Source organism: Oreochromis aureus, linkage group 18 (genome assembly GCF_013358895.1).
Source record: "Oreochromis aureus strain Israel breed Guangdong linkage group 18, ZZ_aureus, whole genome shotgun sequence".
Taxonomy (NCBI): Eukaryota; Metazoa; Chordata; class Actinopteri; order Cichliformes; family Cichlidae; genus Oreochromis; species Oreochromis aureus.
The window spans coordinates 539,696-560,000 of NC_052959.1; the positions used below are offsets into that span (position 1 = coordinate 539,696).

The 20,305-nt window shown below is 43.7% G+C and overlaps 1 protein-coding gene across 1 annotated transcript; it reads right to left on the minus strand.

The window, feature by feature from the left end:
- Window positions 1-4,205: 4,205 nt before the first annotated feature.
- Window positions 4,206-13,253, minus strand: mrpl37 (mitochondrial ribosomal protein L37). Its single transcript, XM_031739470.2, has 8 exons — window positions 12,760-13,253; window positions 12,223-12,406; window positions 11,028-11,143; window positions 10,761-10,949; window positions 10,486-10,640; window positions 10,268-10,399; window positions 7,906-7,980; window positions 4,206-4,499 (listed from the first exon to the last, which is right to left on the minus strand). The coding sequence occupies exons 1-8, from the start codon at window positions 13,127-13,129 to the stop codon at window positions 4,422-4,424; spliced, it is 1,299 nt and encodes a 432-aa protein (XP_031595330.1). The 5' UTR covers window positions 13,130-13,253; the 3' UTR covers window positions 4,206-4,421.
- Between the last annotated feature and the right edge of the window lie 7,052 nt (window positions 13,254-20,305).

The following is a 20,305-nucleotide window of genomic DNA, read 5'->3' on the forward strand; positions in this document are numbered from 1 at the left end:
CCTGCCAGAGCAGCAGGTAAGCGTATAGCCCCTCCTGCTAGCCCTCAATGTCTACGTGTATTTAAAATTGAGAGGTGGGCAACGACGCCAGGGGTGAGGTTGTACACCCTGATGGTGATTGGAATCCGTGTAGCGTGCCCACCCCCAAGATCCTATATGTATGTGTAATGAGAGTGTGAGTAATGTGAATGTCTAAGTTGTGGGATAAGTTGTGGGCCTTTATTTTGATGTATGATTCAGTAAAAGGACTACAGGTTACAATCCCTGATTATGTATTGCTTTAAATTGAGAACATTTTGAGGGATGGCTGTTACGAGGAAAGGCAGAAACTTTGCCAGCAGCACACATCGTTGTGTGCCTCAACTTTCGGTCTTTTACCCAGGCTAATCTGCATTTGTCCTTGGTTAGGTTTAGGGATTAGAGGTCTGATCTAAATTATCACATTAAATTTGGGACACATTGTCAGTAGTGGACCTTGGATTCATCAGGTGTTTCGGCCATTATCACCAGACACCCTCATCCAAGGAGGCCCTGCCAGGGTTGATCAGGCCCTGGAGTGTGTGAAGTAGTCAGACTCGAACGTCAAGGAAGGTGGTAGGGAAGCAGACTATGCAGACATTTCAGGTTTCCAAAGGTGAGCAATTTATTTACAGTGAACTTAATTTAATGTAACTTAACAAAACTTCCCCCCCAAATAAACTCTATTAACAAAACTCAACATAACATGGCTCTGGTAACACAGCTCACCTCTCCTCTCCTGCATCTGGTAGAGACTGGCTTTAAACAGGGCCATCAATTTCCCTCCAATTGCCCAGCCAGTACCACTCACTCAAACTGAGGGATCTAAAACTCTACACAGATGATTTAAAAACACAAAACCTCTACACACTTCTAATATGCACATTTGCGCAACTAAATGGTAGTATTAACAAAAAGAAAAACATTCAAAAAATTCCTTTAAACCTTAACACAAACAAAAGGAAGCATCTCTATGGAAAAAGAAACCCCTCCACTTGGTTTGACCTGCTGATGTCATGTGTGACATCATCAGGATTTTAAAATGAGGAAATGCCAGGTGGGCGTTTCCCCACACCTGACCCTCTTGAAGACTGAAAAGACAAACAAAGTAAGTATGAATAAATGACTTAATCTGTAACATAATAAAATATAAAGAAACATAACTAAGTATTTGTCTTAATTTGCAGAATGTTTGATTTGCCGGCAACAGAACGCTTACACAGACAAACCCGGGATAGTGAGTGAAGCAATGTTACTTGACAAATAGCAAATCATAGCAAATACATAGAAACAGAATAATGTGTACAATGTGCAAAAAAAGGTCAACGCATATGGGACAAATGAGAGTATTGCAACTGCTCATCCACTTTTATGTTAAAATTGTTATTTCTTCTTTCTTCTGTTTAGTTTTCTACAGTTTATTCTATTTATTCACTGCAACTGAGAAATACTTACCTCTTTAACATTTATGGAGCCTCACTTCTTCAAAGGGACAGAAAAGGTAACAGAGAGGAGTGAGACAAAAGGGACAAGATAGGAGAGAGCAGAGAGGAGGTCTGGCTTCCCACACCTCCCCGCCGGATCGGGCTGTACGCTCTACCTCCCCACTGCCTCCCAGAAAAGGGAAGAAGAGGAGAACATTTTTCTTTCCTATTCTTTCATTCCTCCTTTTAGTTTCACTACCATGAGATAGGTAGATTGACTGATACAGCTGTATCAGTCAACCAGTGAAACTCATAATGTAATGAGACTGAAGAAGTCACTTGGATGAGTGACGAAACGTTTCTCCCACAAAACGCTACGTCCAGATGAACAGATTCAACTTTTGGAGATTATAATGTTATGTTTCACCCTTGGGACGCCCCCTGTTGAGGCAGGCCCACCACGGGTCGATCAATCCTTGGCGTGTGTCTCGCGGTTAGCTGACTGCCTTAGCTGCCCAAGTGATGTCAGCCCTTTTTAGCCATAGCCAGTGACTGGTCCTCTCAGCAGTGTTAGCTAGTTCTCTCATAGCCTGCCGTTGTGCCTGTCCTCTGATCCCAATCTCTCTAAGCAGTTTTACTGTTGTACTGGCAACAAAGCCCCTGCACCCCACTTCCACCAGGCACACCTTGATCTTCCTCTGTCCTCTGCCTCAGCTGCCAAGTTGGCATAGCGCAGCTCTTTACGCTCAAACGCTTCCTCACTTGCTTCCTCCCATGGTACCGTCAGCTCAATGACGTACGCAAGTTTTTGGGATTTAGACCAAAGGACGAGGTCTGGTCGCAGAGTAGCTGTTACGATCTCTGTGGGAAAAATTAGCCTCTGATCCAAGTCCACTTGCATCTGCCAAATCCCTGGCAATGTTTAGCAGGCCCACGTCCGGGGTTGAGGGGCTCGTCCTCGGCTTGTCTCCCTCCCGGACAAATGTTGATGAAAACTGACGCTCCTCTTGGTTCGTGAAAGGTAGAGTGTTGATGGATTTTCTTTTGCGCTCAACTTTCTGAGCTAGACACCTGAGGACCTGGTTGTGTCTCCATGTGTATCTGCCCTGAGTAAGGCCAGTCCTACAACCAACCAAGATCTGCTTGAGTGTTGCTGGGACTGTACACAGAGGGCAGGATGGGTCCTTTCCAAACCACAGCTGCAGATTTATTGGGGAAGGCAGCACATCGTATGTTGCTCGGATGATGAAACTTAGTCTATTAGACTCCATGCCCCAGATTTCACTCCATGAGAGTTTCCTCTTTTCCTCCCAATTCATCCAGCGACCCTGTTTGGCCAGCGCTACAGCTCTGGCATGTCTGGCTGTTTCCTCCTGTCGCCGCACCTCCTCCACCACCATTTTTCGACGTTCCGTTACAGATGCCTGTTGCCACCGATGTGTTACTGCGCGAAGACCAAATCCTCCTCTGCCGTGTTGGACGTGACCCACCACGTCACGATGCCCAAGAGCAGATTTGGCCTGTAGCACAGATGTGGCCGGGGTCCACTTCCTCCCCGTCGCTAGGTTGGGAGCAGCACCTGTCACTATAGGGTCCCGGGAGTCCATGAGTGACATCTCAAGCCTCACTTTTTTACTATTATCATGAGCCACTGGCTATTACCATAAATTCCGAATCATCTCAGTGGTTACCACACATAGAAACTGGTTTCCCTTGGAAGTAATAATAATAATACATTTCATTTGAGGGCACTTTTCAGAAACCCAAGGTCACCTTACAAAAGAAAAAAATAAAAGGGGCAATAGTTATAAAATAAGTTAAAATAGCAAAACAGAACTTGACAACAGATAAAATCAGCACTAAAGTGAACAGATGTGTTTTGAGCTTTGACTTAAATACAGGAACAGAGTCTATATTTCTTATGGCTAGAGGAAGAGAGTTCCAGAGCGGAGGAGCAGAGCGACTGAAGGCTGTGTGCCCCACAGTGATGAGACGTGCAGAAGGAACAGTAAGATGAACAGCAGATGAGGATCTGAGGGCGGGAAACAGATCACACAAATAGGAAGGAGCAGATTTATGGATACCCTTGTACATGAGAAGTAAGATTTTAAAGTAAGAGTAAAATCACAATCCTTGCTGTAGATTTCAGGTCAGCACTGCCACTTTTAATACTGTTGTGACTTCTATGAGCATTTGTGTCTTTAGGTTTTTGTCAGAACTACAATTTTAACATGAGCTTTAGATATCTGACAGCAACATGCCGTGATAAATCCACTGAATTACCCCTTGGTTTTTTTTAGCTCCCCACTGTGTGCTGCAAGTTTCCTCAAGCTGTTAAACTCCCATTATTTGAGCTTCATTCAGGATGTATTTGTTCTGTTATTTTAGGATGTGGAATACTCTAATACACTCTAACTTTTTCAGCCTGAGTCTGGTGTGATTTACATGATAATGTGGTTATAATATGTTAAACTACAGAAGATAATCCATTTGTGGTTTTTCTATAAGTATACAGATCGCTCTAGGCCAGAGGCCATGTTCTAACATGAGCATAAATATAGTCACTGAACAGTAAAACCACTCATTTGCTTTTCGATGTGGAAGGAAAAGTATGTCTACATGTTTAACATAGAATAGCAACCCAACGAAAACATGTTGAGTACTGACATGAAAAGTGCTTCAGGACTTAGCCTTAGCTTTGAGTATAAGAACTTACTTATGAACAACTTGATAAACCTAATGAGAAAGAAAGAATAAACAGTGTTGAGAAAAGCAGCCTTTATTCAGAAGTTATTATAAAGATGTAGATGAAGTGTGGGTGCAGTTCCATGAAACACCAGCACGCTGTTACTGACCGAAAGAAAATCAGGAGTTTTGATAAGACGCTGGTTTAGATCGCAGACACACACACAGACTTTACAGGCAACTGACTGCTGGCAGCGCATCGCTCACACAAACAGATGTATGATGTACGCAGTCCTACACAGCTCCATGCAGGTACAGTGCCAGGAACTTGCTGAACGTCTCAGGCTTGTATCCTGCCAGACCAGCTGGTATCTGTGGAGACACAAAGCAACCAATCAGAACCATTACATTTTCACTGTGGCTCCTCCCACCACACAGTCAAAAGGAAGCATGAGCAATACTTCTGTAACACTTTTCACTCAGTCTGTTTAACTATGCATCAAAAATGCTACAGCTAAAAATCCATGCAGACTGCATTACTGTACTCCACAGCTACTGCAGAGTACAGTTACAGTACAGTTACTGTACAGTTACAGTACAGTTACTGTAGAGTACAGTTACAGTACAGTTACTGCACAGTTACTGCACAGTTACTGTAGAGTACAGTTACAGTACAGTTACTGCAGTGTACAGTTACTGCGCAGTTACTGCGCGGTTACTGCAGTGTACAGTTACTGTTCAGTTACAGTACAGTTACTGTAGAGTACAGTTACAGTACAGTTACTGCAGTGTACAGTTACTGCACAGTTACTGCGCGGTTACTGTAGAGTACAGTTACTGCGCAGTTACTGCACAGTTACTGTAGAGTACAGTTACAGTACAGTTACTGCACAGTTACTGTAGAGTACAGTTACAGTACAGTTACTGCGCAGTTACTGCGCGGTTACTGCAGTGTACAGTTACTGCGCAGTTACAGTGCAGTTACTGTAGAGTACAGTTACAGTACAGTTACTGTAGAGTACAGTTACTGCACAGTTACTGCACAGTTACTGTAGAGTACAGTTACAGTACAGTTACTGCACAGTTACTGTAGAGTACAGTTACTGCACAGTTACTGTAGAGTACAGTTACAGTGCAGTTACTGTAGAGTACAGTTACAGTGCAGTTACTGTAGAGTATAGTTACTGCGCAGTTACTGCACAGTTACTGTAGAGTACAGTTACAGTACAGTTACTGCGCAGTTACTGCACAGTTACTGTAGAGTACAGTTACAGTACAGTTACTGCGCAGTTACTGTACAGTTACTGCGCAGTTACTGTAGAGTACAGTTACAGTACAGTTACTGCGCAGTTACTGTATAGTTACTGCACAGTTACTGTAGAGTTACTGTAGAGTACAGTTACTGTACAGTTACTGCAGAGTTACTGCAGAGTTACTGTAGAGTGCAGTTACTGCAGAGTTACTGTAGAGTACAGTTACTGTAGAGTTACTGTAGAGTTACTGCGCAGTTACTGTAGAGTACAGTTACAGTACAGTTACTGTACAGTTACTGTACAGTTACTGTAGAGTACAGTTACAGTGCAGTTACTGCACAGTTACTGTACAGTTACTGCGCAGTTACTGTAGAGTTACTGTAGAGTACAGTTACTGTACAGTTACTGCAGAGTTACTGCAGAGTTACTGTAGAGTGCAGTTACTGCAGAGTTACTGTAGAGTACAGTTACTGTAGAGTTACTGTAGAGTTACTGCGCAGTTACTGTAGAGTACAGTTACAGTACAGTTACTGTACAGTTACTGTAGAGTACAGTTACTGCGCAGTTACTGCACAGTTACTGTAGAGTACAGTTACAGTACAGTTACTGCACAGTTACTGTACAGTTACTGCGCAGTTACTGTAGAGTACAGTTACAGTACAGTTACTGCACAGTTACAGTACAGTTACTGCGCAGTTACTGTACAGTTACTGCACAGTTACTGTAGAGTTACTGTAGAGTTACTGCAGAGTTACTGTAGAGTACAGTTACTGTAGAGTTACTGTAGAGTTACTGCGCAGTTACTGTAGAGTACAGTTACAGTACAGTTACTGTACAGTTACTGCGCAGTTACTGTAGAGTACAGTTACAGTGCAGTTACTGTAGAGTACAGTTACTGTAGAGTTACTGCGCAGTTACTGTACAGTTACTGCGCAGTTACTGTAGAGTACAGTTACAGTGCAGTTACTGTAGAGTACAGTTACTGTAGAGTTACTGCGCAGTTACTGTAGAGTACAGTTACTGCGCAGTTACTGTAGAGTACAGTTACAGCGCAGTTACTGTAGAGTACAGTTACAGTGCAGTTACTGTAGAGTACAGTTACTGTAGAGTTACTGCGCAGTTACTGTAGAGTACGGTTACAGTAGTTACTGCGCAGTTACTGTAGAGTTACTGCGCAGTTACTGTAGAGTTACTGCGCAGTTACTGTAGAGTTACTGCGCAGTTACTGTAGAGTACAGTTACTGCGCAGTTACTGTAGAGTACAGTTACAGTGCAGTTACTGTAGAGTACAGTTACTGTAGAGTTACTGCGCAGTTACTGTAGAGTACAGTTACAGTGCAGTTACTGTAGAGTACAGTTACTGTAGAGTTACTGCACAGTTACTGTAGAGTACAGTTACAGTGCAGTTACTGTAGAGTACAGTTACTGTAGAGTTACTGCACAGTTACTGTAGAGAAGTTACAGTGCAGTTACTGTAGTGTACAGTTACTGCACAGTTACTGCACAGTTACTGTAGAGTACAGTTACAGTACAGTTACTGCGCAGTTACTGTAGAGTACAGTTACAGTACAGTTACTGCGCAGTTACTGTACAGTTACTGCACAGTTACTGTAGAGTTACTGTAGAGTACAGTTACTGCACAGTTACTGCACAGTTACTGTAGAGTACAGTTACAGTACAGTTACTGCGCAGTTACTGTAGAGTACAGTTACAGTACAGTTACTGCGCAGTTACTGTACAGTTACTGCACAGTTACTGTAGAGTACAGTTACTGTAGAGTACAGTTACTGCACAGTTACTGCGCAGTTACTGCAGAGTTACTGTAGAGTACAGTTACTGTAGAGTTACTGTAGAGTTACTGCGCAGTTACTGTAGAGTACAGTTACAGTACAGTTACTGTACAGTTACTGCGCAGTTACTGTAGAGTACAGTTACAGTGCAGTTACTGTAGAGTACAGTTACTGTAGAGTTACTGCGCAGTTACTGTAGAGTACAGTTACAGTGCAGTTACTGTAGAGTACAGTTACTGTAGAGTTACTGCGCAGTTACTGTAGAGTACAGTTACAGTGCAGTTACTGTAGAGTACAGTTACTGTAGAGTTACTGCGCAGTTACTGTAGAGTACAGTTACTGCGCAGTTACTGTAGAGTACAGTTACTGTAGAGTTACTGCGCAGTTACTGTAGAGTACAGTTACAGTACAGTTACTGCGCAGTTACTGCACAGTTACTGTAGAGTTACTGTAGAGTACAGTTACTGCGCAGTTACTGTACAGTTACTGCGCAGTTACTGTAGAGTACAGTTACAGTGCAGTTTACAGTAACTGTACTCTACAGTAACTGCACTGTAACTGTACTCTACAGTAACTGCGCAGTAACTGTACAGTAACTGCACTGTAACTGTACTCTACAGTAACTGCGCAGTAACTGTACAGTAACTGCACTGAGGAGCTTCACAGAAAGGGGGATAGCTACACAGATAAAGTTAGTGAAAACCACGCCTCCCCTCAAACAAACAGAAACTGTACCTTGACTTGCTTCTTTTTAATAAGTGGTCGAACTTTTGCAAAATCATACAGCTCAACGTCTTCATCCAGCCACATCTGCAAACGGACGAAATGGAACAGATAAAACAGACTGCTGGAGTTTAACTTTGGACTCATTAGTTGGAGGACAAACAACAACTTTTGTTGACACATCCATAAGCTTCCTTTCTTAAGGCTGAGTAACCACATATGTTTACTGAGGCCATCAGAGACGTAGCCACTGTTCCAGCATCTTCACAGCAGTCTGCTCTTATGTTTGTGGGCTAAACTGGGCTGCTAAGTTGTGGAGTTATTACAAACCCTCAATAACACAAGGAAGCACCAAGACATGCATAGTATTTACATGCTGGCGAGGAATTTTTGACCAGGACATGTCCTTCAATGCACATATTAAACAAATATGTAAGACTGTTTTCTTCCATTTGTGCAACATCTCTAAAGTTAGAAATATCCTGTCTCAGAGTGACGCTGAAAAACTAGTTCATGCATTTATTACTTCCAGGCTGGACTACTGTAATTCATTATTATCAGGATGTCCTAAAAACTCCCTGAAAAGCCTTCAGCTGATCCAAAATGCTGCAGCAAGAGTCCTGACAGGGACTAGAAAGAGAGAGCAGATTTCTCCTGTTTTGGCTTCCCTTCATTGGCTTCCTGTTAAATCCAGAATTGAATTCAAAATCCTGCTCCTCACATACAAGGTCTTAAATAATCAGGCCCCATCTTATCTTAATGACCTTGTAGTACCATATCACCCTATTAGAGCACTTCGCTCTTGCACTGCAGGCCTACTTGTTGTTCCTAGAGTATTTAAAAGTAGAATGGGAGGCAGAGCCTTCAGTTTTCAGGCCCCTCTTCTGTGGAACCAGCTTCCAGTTTGGATTCAGGAGACAGACACTATCTCTACTTTCAAGATTAGGCTTCAAACTTTCCTTTTGCTAAAGCATATAGTTAGGGCTGGACCAGGTGACCCTGAATCCTCCCTTAGTTATGCTGCAATGAGCGTAGGCTGCCGGGATTCCCATGATGCACTGAGTTTTTCCTTCCAGTCACCTTTCTCACTCACTATGTGTTAACAGACCTCTCTGCATCGAATCATATCTGTTATTAATCTCTGTCTCTCTTCCACAGCATGTCTTTATCCTGTTTTCCTTCTTTCACCCCAACCGGTCGCAGCAGATGGCCCCGCCCTCCCTGAGCCTGGTTCTGCGGAGGTTTCTTCCTGTTAAAAGGAGTTTTCCTTCCCACTGTCGCCAAAGTGCTTGCTCATAGGGGGTCATATGATTGTTGGGTTTTTCTCTGTATCTATGAAGCGCCTTGAAGCGACTTTTGTTGTGATTTGGCGCTATATAAATAAAATTGAATTGAATTGAATGAGTCGTGCCTTTGTGCCACACTGACAGGTTCTAGAGTGATACTTAGCACAACATAGCACGAGCTGTAAGAAGAAAATCATGGTGAACAATACAGCGTGCGCTGAATCTGCAAATCTATAGTAAAATCCTTGCACTGAATTGTAAATGGACTGCATTTACAGCAGTGATATTTCCATACACACTTATCATGGGCGTGATGTCAGCATCCTGTACTTTCCTTTTCCAAGGCTGAATGATTTCACAGCATAAATAATCCACACAGGTTAACATGCTGTAATCTGAATGGATGCTGGCAGATCATTCGTCCGCTCTTCTTTGCTGAGTTGCAGAGTTCATTTGAAGTGGCTGGTTTGAAAGCTTCACTCTGATTTTTCTCCATGTGAAAACAAAACAAACCATGAAGAAAAGCTACAAGTTTACAAAGTCATCAACTGATTTGGACCAGAGAGCACACAGTGCAGGTGTGAGGACACCTAGAGGACCCTGGGCTGTTCCTGAACATCCTAACCAGTGTCCTCTGATGGGAGGGAGGCGGTTTGGGTCTTCATCCAGCTCATCTGAATAACTCGTACAACTGTTTGAACTGATGATCCTGGAAACTGCAACATGACACCTTCTGACCAGTACTGGTCAGTAACTGAGTACTATCAAAGAAATCCTATGTATGTAACTGTGTAAATGGAAACTACACCTGACACTCCTCCATGATCACTTATGACACGTTAATAGGTTTTAGCCTTGACACTGCAGAGCCATCAGCACCACTGATATGTTGGAATCTGCACATATACGTTTAGAGAAAACACATTTAAGGTTTTACACACAATTCTTGTTTTTTTAAAGTCATTAAAGACGTGTGCTGTAGCCTCGTTCCACCCTGGAGAGAAACACGTTAGCATTCATGCCCACGAGTGTGTGCAGGCTTCTGACCACACCCCTATATAGCCCAGGATTCCTCACATACAGCTCACCTGGTTTTTAATTCCATCATCTCCTGAGAGGTCTGTGGTATTCAGCTGGAAAACCATGAACTGGAAAATCCTACCATTGGTCCCGACTGACTGCACGGTCACAGGACGGTCTAAGAGTCGCTGGGGACGAGTCTGACACAGATGAAGAGGGATAATTAAGAAACACAACATTGTTCAAACTGAGTTAAGTGTTGCTGGTCGTTTGCATGCATGCTTACCCCATAGAGCTTGTGTGCACGGGCCAGCGCGTTTCCAAAGGTAAACATGATCATCTTGGTTCTAAACTGCTCTGGGCGGAGCTTACAACGAGGATCAGCTGACTCCAGGAAGTACAGCGTGTGGGCGTGAGGGTAAGGGTAGTCATCTCTGAAACCTGAGTGGACATGACAGACTTCTGTCACTGAGGGTGAGGAGCAGACAGAAGCACACACAGGCACACCTGGACCCAGCAGACCTCCGTTACAGAAAGGATGACAGCTGGTTAACCTCTCACCTGTGTGGTTTACCTCCTCTTTGTACACGTGCACTTTCTGGAGGTCGATAGTCGGGGAGACAGGATAGAAGGTGTCCAGGACGTGATCCACTGTGTCGGCCACCTCCTGTTTACCAGACACCTCTGGGAGAGGATCCATGCTGTTCAGCAGTAAACCGTTCTGACCTCTTATCTGGAGGAGATCCTCGCCTGACACACAAACACGTTTGATCGTATTAGTCACGACTCGCAGTCAAACTGATCCTGCTGAGCACGAGGGTACGATACCTCTTTTCCACGTGGTTGCCAGCGAGTAGTTCTCTGCAAGCATCCTCCTCCCGACGGCTGGGTGGCTGGACTGTAGAGTCGCACACAGGTGCAGCAGGTTGAGCAGCAGAGTGTTGCTGAGGAACAAGCAACAAAGGGAAAGTTAGTTTATACGATACGAAAATAAGTAATATGAGCCTTATTATGACTCCGCCTATCATTACTGCTCCTGTGTGGAACGTCTGAAAACATCAACCCTGTCCAGTCTCTGATGAAGTGGACCGCTGAGCTCATAAAGGGACAGGTCACTGTATTCATGCGTTAACTCCACTGTATACGTTGAGTCGAGTGTTTGGACAAAAGCATAGATATGAGTAATGGCAGCTCTTATGTTCGTCAGTCTTTATTATGTGGTGTGCCGCAGACAAAAGCCTGATCTAACGTTTGACTCTGTGGCTTATTTGGAGCAGCTGACAGCAGGTTTGCTTCTATTCAATTCAATTCAATTTTATTTACACAGCGCCAAATCACAACAGAAGTCACCTCAAGGCGCTTTATATTGTAAGGTAGACCCTACAATGATACATACAGAGAAAAGCCCAACAATCATATGACCCCCTATGAGCAAGCACTTTGGCGACAGTGGGAAGGAAAAACTCCCTTTTAACAGGAAGAAACCTCCGGCAGAACCAGGCTCAGGGAGGGGCGGGGCCATCTGCTGCGACCGGTTGGGGTGAGAGAAGGAAAACAGGATAAAGACATGCTGTGGAAGAGAGACAGAGATTAATAACAGATATGATTCGATGCAGAGAGGTCTGTTAACACATAGTGAGTGAGAAAGGTGACTGGAAAGGAAAAACTCAATGCATCATGGGAATCCCCGGCAGCCTACGTCTATTGCAGCATAACTAAGGGAGGATTCAGGGTCACCTGGTCCAGGTCCATACAATATATATATATATGTGTATGTATGTATGTATGTATAGCGCTTTTATTTACCCAAAGCGCTCTATACAACATGCCACATTCACCCATTCTCCCAAGCACTTTCTCATTCACACACATTCATGTATGGGTTAGCATCTTGCCCAAGGATACTTGACATGTAGACTGGAGGAGCCTGGGATCGAACCACCAACTTTCCATTCCGTAGGTGACCTGCTCTACCTCCTGAGCTACAGCCACACCACATGTGTAAGTATAGATGTCACCCAACCTGTATTTCTCTTTACGGGGTCGATCCTCTGTCGTGTCCCAGAAGCGCGCATGTTTGATGGCATTCTGTACACGCTCATCCTGATCTGGGATCTGATTTTCAGGGTTCCCTACGAGGGAAAGGAGCTGTGCAGGGAGACCTGGGATCACCTGGGTTTTGGTCAGCCAGGCAGCCTGACGCACACCTGAGAGACCGACAGGCAAAATTTCTATATAAATAAAACTGAAGATTTCAAATAACAGCTTTTTAAAATGAATCAAATCTGCGTGATCACGTGGGTCTACGTTTAGCTACAAAGACTTTCAAAATAAACTTCTCTCAGAGTAAAGCTCCTTCAGACTTTTGCGTCTATTTATTAAAATCTTGATTGTGGTGCACATGAACAAGCATCATATGAGTGATTTCTGATGAGGCCTGTCAGTCAGCCAAGCATCACTTGCACTCCCGTAGACTTCGATAATAATGCTCATGTGTGTCTAATGAACCCCGGGCAGCGACCACCGGGCAGCGACGTGCTCAGTGTGAGACAGCCGTTACCTTCCAGCGCGCTGGTCCTCTGGTTGAACATATAACACGGCTTGTCCTTGTACAGCAGCATCTCGTGGGCAGGGGGAGACTTGTAATATCGCGGGTCCTTGTAATCCCTCTCCCAGTGCTGGGTAGCAGGTTTCGCCAGCCCCGGGACATAGTGCATCCTCTCTCCGTATGTGACCATCTCCAGTCCCGGGATTTCGACCCTCTCCCTAGGGTTCCGCGGAGGGGGGACCTTGGCTGTAAGGCAGCGGCCGACAGTGAGGTGTCTCCGGGCCCCTCCATGTGCCGACAACCGCCTCAAATCCGTCAAAAAGGCGGTGTGAGAGAAGAGCGGAGCCGCCGTTTTTAAACGCTGAGCCGTTTCAGGAAACATTTCTCCTCCCGTTGTTCTTCTCGTTGAGCCTTTAAGAACAAACTCTGGCCTGATTCATTGCTACACTGTAACCGTGCTGTAGGACAGCGCCATGACACTTCTTCTTCTTTTAATTCGTGTTGACCTGTAAGCGGGGGAGCATAGCGCCCCCTGCTGTTGCGTGTTTATAATCTTGATCCCGCAATTTGGCGATTATGAAGCTGTTATTTTAAAACAGCATTGTGATTTCTGTATATGTTAAAACAGGCCATTCTAGCCCATTCCTGTATCTGATGACCTCTTACTATGATCTCTTACTATTTGGCAGTAAATGTGCAAAGTACGCTACTTGTGACAGGCTAAAGAGACTGGCGAAAAGATGGATGCAGTCAAGATGTAGTCACCAGTTCTATATGAACCATAGCAGATGACATGCTCTACCTCCTGAGCCATCCCAGCTACAGTAACCCCTCATGTCTTTCTCAGCTTGGTTACTACAATACTTGAGAGGAGCTTCCATGTTATGGAGAGGCAGGTAATTAGACGTGAGTTTAAGGGTGTTTACCATTGTAGGGATTGTTTGCATTCAGAAGTGGTCAATTCAATTCAGTTTTATTTATACAGCACCAAATCACAACAACAGTCGCCTCAAGGCACTTTTATATTATAAGGTAGACCCTACAATAATAGATACAAAGAATAACCCAACAATCATATGACCCCCTATGAGCAAGCACTTTGGCGACAGTGGGAAGGAAAAACTCCCTTTTAACAGGAAGAACCAGGCTCAAGGAGGGGCGGGGCCATCTGCTGCGACGGGTTGGGGTGAAGGGTCGAAGGTCTGCCCCGTGTTAGCTAGCTCTGAGTACCTGCTGTTAGCAGCACCCATATTTGTGCAGCCAGCTGATCACCGAGGGCCATTAGCCTCTTCAACCAGTAGACACAAATAATGTCAGGTCTCGGCACTGTCCAACTCTTCATTCTGAAGACACATTATTAGGTTGACTGGCTCTTGCTTATGTGATGCTGCTTTCTCCACGATGTTCTTTCAGTGAGCAAATTGCTCAAGTTCAGCTTTGAGTGGGTCTGCCCTTGTGCTATTTCCCCTTTCCCCTCACGGCATGGAGCTTTGGAGAACAAGCCATTTTTTTCTTGACCTCTTCATGGGGTGGCTGTAGCTCAGGTGGCAGAGCAGGTCAGCCACTAACCAAAAGGTCGGTGGTTCGATCCCAGGCTTCTCCACGCTGTATGCCAAATATAAGATAAGATAAAAATACTAGTCCCATGTTTGCCTACTGATGGTGGTCAGAGGGCCCGGTGTCCGGCAGCCTCGCCTCTGTCAGTGCGCCCCAGGGCAGCTGTGGCTACAGTGTAGCTTGCCATCACCAGCGTGTGAATGGCTGAATGTAGTGTAAAGCGCTATACAAATGCAGGCCATTTCTTTTCTACTCTATCTCTGCACTGGGCCGAGCTGTGAGCCTTTGTTTTGTATTTACGAACATCTTGTAGTGCTTCTTTTTCACCCAGGACATGTTTCTCATGGTGTCTATCTGCACCTCTGTTCACTGACTTCACTGATTTTGGCTTCCTGCCTTCTTCTCTGTGTGGAGCTTACTCTTTACAATCTTATACCCAAGTGCTTTTAGCATTACTGTGGCATTTGCATATATGACCTCATTGTTTTTAGTGATACTGGCAGTGGGGATCATGTGTAGAGCACATTTGCAACCATCCTCTGACGAGACGTTTTTAGTGAGCCAGTGGAGTCGTGTGTTTGGTTGGGTGGGTGCTGTGATTGCAGCCGGTCCCCAGCTCTCTGTAAATGGCCGTTGATCAGTGGTTATAATAATTAAGGACCAGTAAACTGAACTCATAGTCCATTCTGAGTAATGGTGCTAGTTTTGACCAGTATCCAGATGTACTGTTTAAAAGGCCGGGGAAAGCTTCAGTCAGACTCAGGAGGTCACATGTATGGATGAGGAAACGTTTCCTCCACTGAAAACCCAGCAGCCACACCAGAAGAACCAACTCTCTGGGACCTCCAAAAGTTGAATCTGTTCATCTGGACGCAGCGTTTTGTGGGAGAAACGTTTCGTCACTCATCCAAGTGAAGTCAGCTGAGACTGAGACTGAAGAAGTCACTTGGATGAGTGACGAAACGTTTCTCCCACAAAACGCTACGTCCAGATGAACAGATTCAACTTTTGGAGATTTACTTTCCTGGATGATTGAGAATGCATCAAGACAACTCTCTGGGAGTTCCTTGCCTGGATGGTTGAGCAGTACATATGATAATACAGATAAACCTGGACGATATTCCAAACTCTCATCATCCCCGTCATCAGGAACACAGTTACATTACTGTTATTTTAGGCCCTTGTGCTAACTGCTAGATGCTAAAATGTCATGATCTTAATAAAGCTACGTTTAAACAAGCTCTCTCTACATTTTTTCCAGAATAATATCTAAAACAAGTAAACTGAGCACACAAGACCATTTTTTTATTTGTTGCATTTATTTAGCAGTATGAGAGTGAAGAGAACAGAAGAAAGCTGGGACGAAGACCGAGGGGAGCAGCAAACAGCTCAGGGGCCTCTGCATCATTAGCCTTTCAGGATATAGATCACAACAGTGACCTAAACCAGTGCCCATGTTCATCTATGTGCAGACAGTAATACTGAAGAATACTATCGTGTTCCCTTCCATCCACTGAAGGAGTCGACATAATCTGGTGTTGGTTATGCAGCCTCAGAGCAAACTATTGGGGAGTTAATAAGTGAATTATTTACTGTTTTAATGTCTTGAGTTGTTTTAAAAACACATTTTTCATGTTTTAATTGTTATTTTAAGCAAATCATGATGAAAATAATTTGCAAAATCATGGATCCTGGTGTTAATTTAAAGAGCAAAGCTTCAGCAAATCAGACACCACAAAAAAACAAATTTACCGCAAATGAGTGAGCCCAGTATAAAGTGATTGTTGCTTGCAGTGGGTATTTAGTCAAATGTGTGTGTGCATGCATGTTAATTGCAGACTAAATAATTCAGAGCTTACATTTAAAAGAATAAAGAATAAAAGAGGCTATATCTTAAAACTGAATAATACAAACAAAGCAATGCTGAGAGGAGATATGGGTGTCCGTCTCATCCTGTCTTGTGTTTTACAGCCAGCGAGGCCAGGCTCAGGAGGAGGATGGTAGTTTTTCCCAGAAGCACCCAGAACCACATCTGACCCTTCAGACCTGCGTGGACACAGATGAATGCACACTGGGTTACATAAAATCCCTCAGAAGCTGAGGAGCGCACGCAGAGAGGAGCCACATTTAGAGGGGAGCGATAGATTAGCATGTATAGCACACAGACATGAAGGAAACATTTGACTTTCTCATCTCTCAGTCTGAGTGTGTTTTCCTGTGCAGGGGTTGGAATGGATAGTGAAGTGTGAACCCCCAGGGAGGGAGAGGGGGGAAAGCCAACACATTTCTACTGTGAGAGAAGTCTCAGCCTCTGCACTGCTCTTTGGAAACTGTAAAAAACTGAAATAAGACTGAAAAAATCAGCACTAAAAATAAATCCTGCTCCATGTAAGACTTTCAATCATACATTATAACATATTACTAAAGTCCTGACTCTGATGAGCACAATCAGTGACATCAAACTGATAACATGCTTGTGAGCGCTCACCTGTTGCATTGTGGGTCTGCTGGGTGCAGTTACACTTTGGGCTGCTGGTGGTCAAGGAAGACATTTCTTCTGTGAAGTTATGTGGACAGAGGAGCGTTAATCAGACCAGGAATAAGTCATGATAGCCTCAAAAAAGTAATACACACGTCAGTTCACTGTTCACATGTTCCAAACTGGGTTTTGTGGAAAGCTGGAATGTGAATGCACTTTCCTGGAAAACACGTTGGATCAACTTCTGTTGTTCTAAATGGGATCTATAAATAAATTCACTTTACGGTTCACACAAAAGTGTTATTACAGTCTGCCTTTTTCAATGATCATTAAATAAAATATTAATATTAATTTAACAAGCTTCAGTGGGCTGAATATAGCCTATATATAACCCGTCTGTTAAAGTAGTAACTATGATGACCAACAACACTGAAAATTAACTTTAATACTGCTGAAGATCTGATGTGAGCCATGACAGAAACACTGAGCCACCTGGGTTTTTATTGCCTCTCTGAAAGACCTCTGCTGGCAGGTCGTGGTACTACAACAAAGCTCATCAGAGGAGGGAAGGAGCAGAGAGTACATGCCAGGTGTGAGAGGATCACTGTTTGCACAGTCATCTCTGCTTTCTGATTACAGTTTTTTCTGAATGCTTAAACCCTAACTCTGATTCTTATAGCACAATTTCTAAAACTATTAACACTTATAGCAAAACCACTCACTGAGTTTGCAAAACTAAAAGCACAAACACTGCTTTGCACTCAGTTTGCCATTTTGTAACACACACTTTGCAAAACTGTAGGCACAATTCACTGCACAGCACCCTTTTTGCAGAACTGTAAACACAACTCACTGCTTACACTCAATTACCAAATTTCCAACAAACTCCTAGCAAAATTATACACATGTATGGCTATCATTAACACTATTTTGCCAACTGTCTGGCACACTTTCACATGTGAAAACTGTTTTAGATAATTAGTCCACTTTGCAATCAGCCTAAGCACTATAAACAGGCCACAGGTAAGCTGTCTATGTGGAGTACAATGGAAGGAGCAGCAAGAGTGAGAAGAGTGAGAATCAGAGGAGGCTGAGGGAGAGGAAGTGGAGGTGAAGAAGTTGGAGGAAGAGGACGTGGAGGAGCAAGAAGAGGACGAGGAGGGGAAAGAGGAAGGGTAAGAAGAGTAAGGAACAGAATAACTGATGACATCAGAGCTACAATAGTGGACCATGTCATCAACCATGGGATGACCCTGAGGGAAGCTGGCCAACGGGTTCAGCCTAAACTGAGCCGCTACACTGTGGCAGGCATCATTAGGACATTTCGAAATGAGAATCGGTAAGTACTTTGTAGCACGGCCATACTCTAATGAGAAACACAACAGTACCATACATGCAAAAATACTGAAATTGTTACTTTACAGAATTGCTAGACGTCCAGATGTTGGGGGCAGAGGCAGAATGTTCACTCCAGAGCAAGAGACCCATATAGTGAACATGGTGATTGCCAATAATGCAATAAGACTGCGCGAAATACAGCAGCGCATAATTGATAATGACACCATCTTTCAAAATATACACAGTGCAAGCATTTCTGCACTAAGTCGTGTACTTGCGCGCCACAGAATAAGAATGAAGCAAATTTACAGAGTTCCTTTCGAGAGAAACACAGAACGTGTAAAGCAACTGCGATATGACTATGTGCAGGTAAGCTAGTGTCATTGGTTCTGAATTTGGAAGTGCATACTGTAGTGCTGTGCATGGGCCTGATGTGTTGCATTTGTTTTGTCTTGTCCAGAGGGAAGGAATATTATTGAACACCGTGCCATCATCAATGTCCCAGGACAACGTGGTGGTAACATAACCATGTGTGCAGCTATAAGCCAAAATGGTGTTGTTCACCATCATGCAACCATAGGCTCATACAACACTGCACACATTATTGCATTCCTGGACACCTTGCATGACATGCTCACTGTTCAGAGACCAGAGCAGACCCGATATGTCATCATATGGGACAATGTTAGTTTCCATAGGGCTGCTTTGGTCCACAACTGGTTTACAGACCACCCATCCTTCATGGCACTCAACCTCCCTCCATACTCTCCATTCTTAAATCCCATCGAGGAGTTCTTCTCTGCCTGGTGCTGGAAAGTGTACGACCGTCATCCTCATCAACAGGTAGCCCTTTTACAGGCAATGGAGGAGGCATGTGGAGATATTGACCAGGCATCATGTCAGGCCTGGATACGGCATTCAAGGAGATATTTTCCCTGGTGCCTTGGACTGGAGGATATCGCATGCGATGTGGACGAAATTTTGTGGCCGGACCCAGAAAGACGACATGATCTAGGCTGATTGTCTTTTTTTTTCCTTTTTTTTGTGGAATTCCTATTTTGTGTTGTGACTTTGTCTTGGTTTTGATGAGTGTGAATAAACACCAATACTTGAAGTTTGGATCCTTGTATGTTTACATGACACTATGACAAAAGTGTGACCTCAAATTGACATCTGTACACAGAGAAAGCAAAAGCCAGATGTGTTTTGTATTCATACCATCAGTGTGCAGTTGGTGCATTGTGTGCTTAGTAGATGATGGCTTGTGTGTACTGTTTGATACGAAAACACCATTTTTACGAAGGTGTGAAAAGTTAATCTAGCTGTGTTCGCTTTTGCAAGAGAATTACAATGTTTTGATAATTGGGTGACAGGTTTTCTTTTTTGTGTGTAGAGTTTTGCAAAAATAGCCAATAGTTACAAAAAATGTGCTTAAGCAATCAGAAAAAACTGTAAACAGGAGGGGCGTACTGAAGGAGAAATCATCAGTGAAATATCAATCTGCCCTCCCCTAGTGGCACCTAGAAGAACTGCAGTTTTTGTCAACTCCATGTTGGCGTAATTTTTCAGATTGCCTCTTGGGTAAAGAGTACAGTACTTTTACTCCATTTGTACTCTAAACAGGACTATCTTTTACTAAATGATGTTCATGTTGGATTTAAGACCATTAACTGATCAGCAAAGTGTTTACTGACATCACACATCCAGAGAGCATCCTCCCTACATCCTTCTGTACAACCAGGCTCATGGGTTCGCCTCAAGGTGCTTTATATTGTAAGGTAGACCCTACAGTAATACACACAGAGAAAACCCAACAATCGTATGACCCCTATGAGCAAGCACTTTGGTGACAGTGGGAAGGAAAAACCAGGAAAACTAAATGTTAACACTTTGTTGATTAAGTTGCAAATGCATTAGCTGCGTTAGATTTTATTTTAAAAACAAATGTAACTGTTATGCATCTTTGTTCAGCTTAACGTTAACAGGGTTAGGGTTACTTTCTGGCTCTGTCTTTTTTTGCTTTTCTCATTTGACTTTGTGGTCTAACTCATTAGAGTGATCACACTGGATGGTTAGAACACAGAACCACATATTCCTCCTCCTAAACTAATATCGATATCGATTTTTAGGACGCACGCAGAAATAACAGTGATGTGCTCATTACACACGTGGCACAGTAACACT

What these genes read in the sequence shown, in the direction of transcription:
- mrpl37 (XM_031739470.2), bottom strand. Translation starts at nt 13,129, where the DNA reads ATGTTTCCTGAAACGGCTCAGCGTTTAAAAACGGCGGCTCCGCTCTTC. An exon ending in CCCCGTAAAGAGAAATACAG is followed by an intron (nt 11,144 to 12,222) that starts GTTGGGTGACAT and finishes CTTGTTCCTCAG; the next exon opens with CAACACTCTGCTGCTCAACC. An exon ending in GGCAACCACGTGGAAAAGAG is followed by an intron (nt 10,950 to 11,027) that starts GTATCGTACCCT and finishes TTTGTGTGTCAG; the next exon opens with GCGAGGATCTCCTCCAGATA.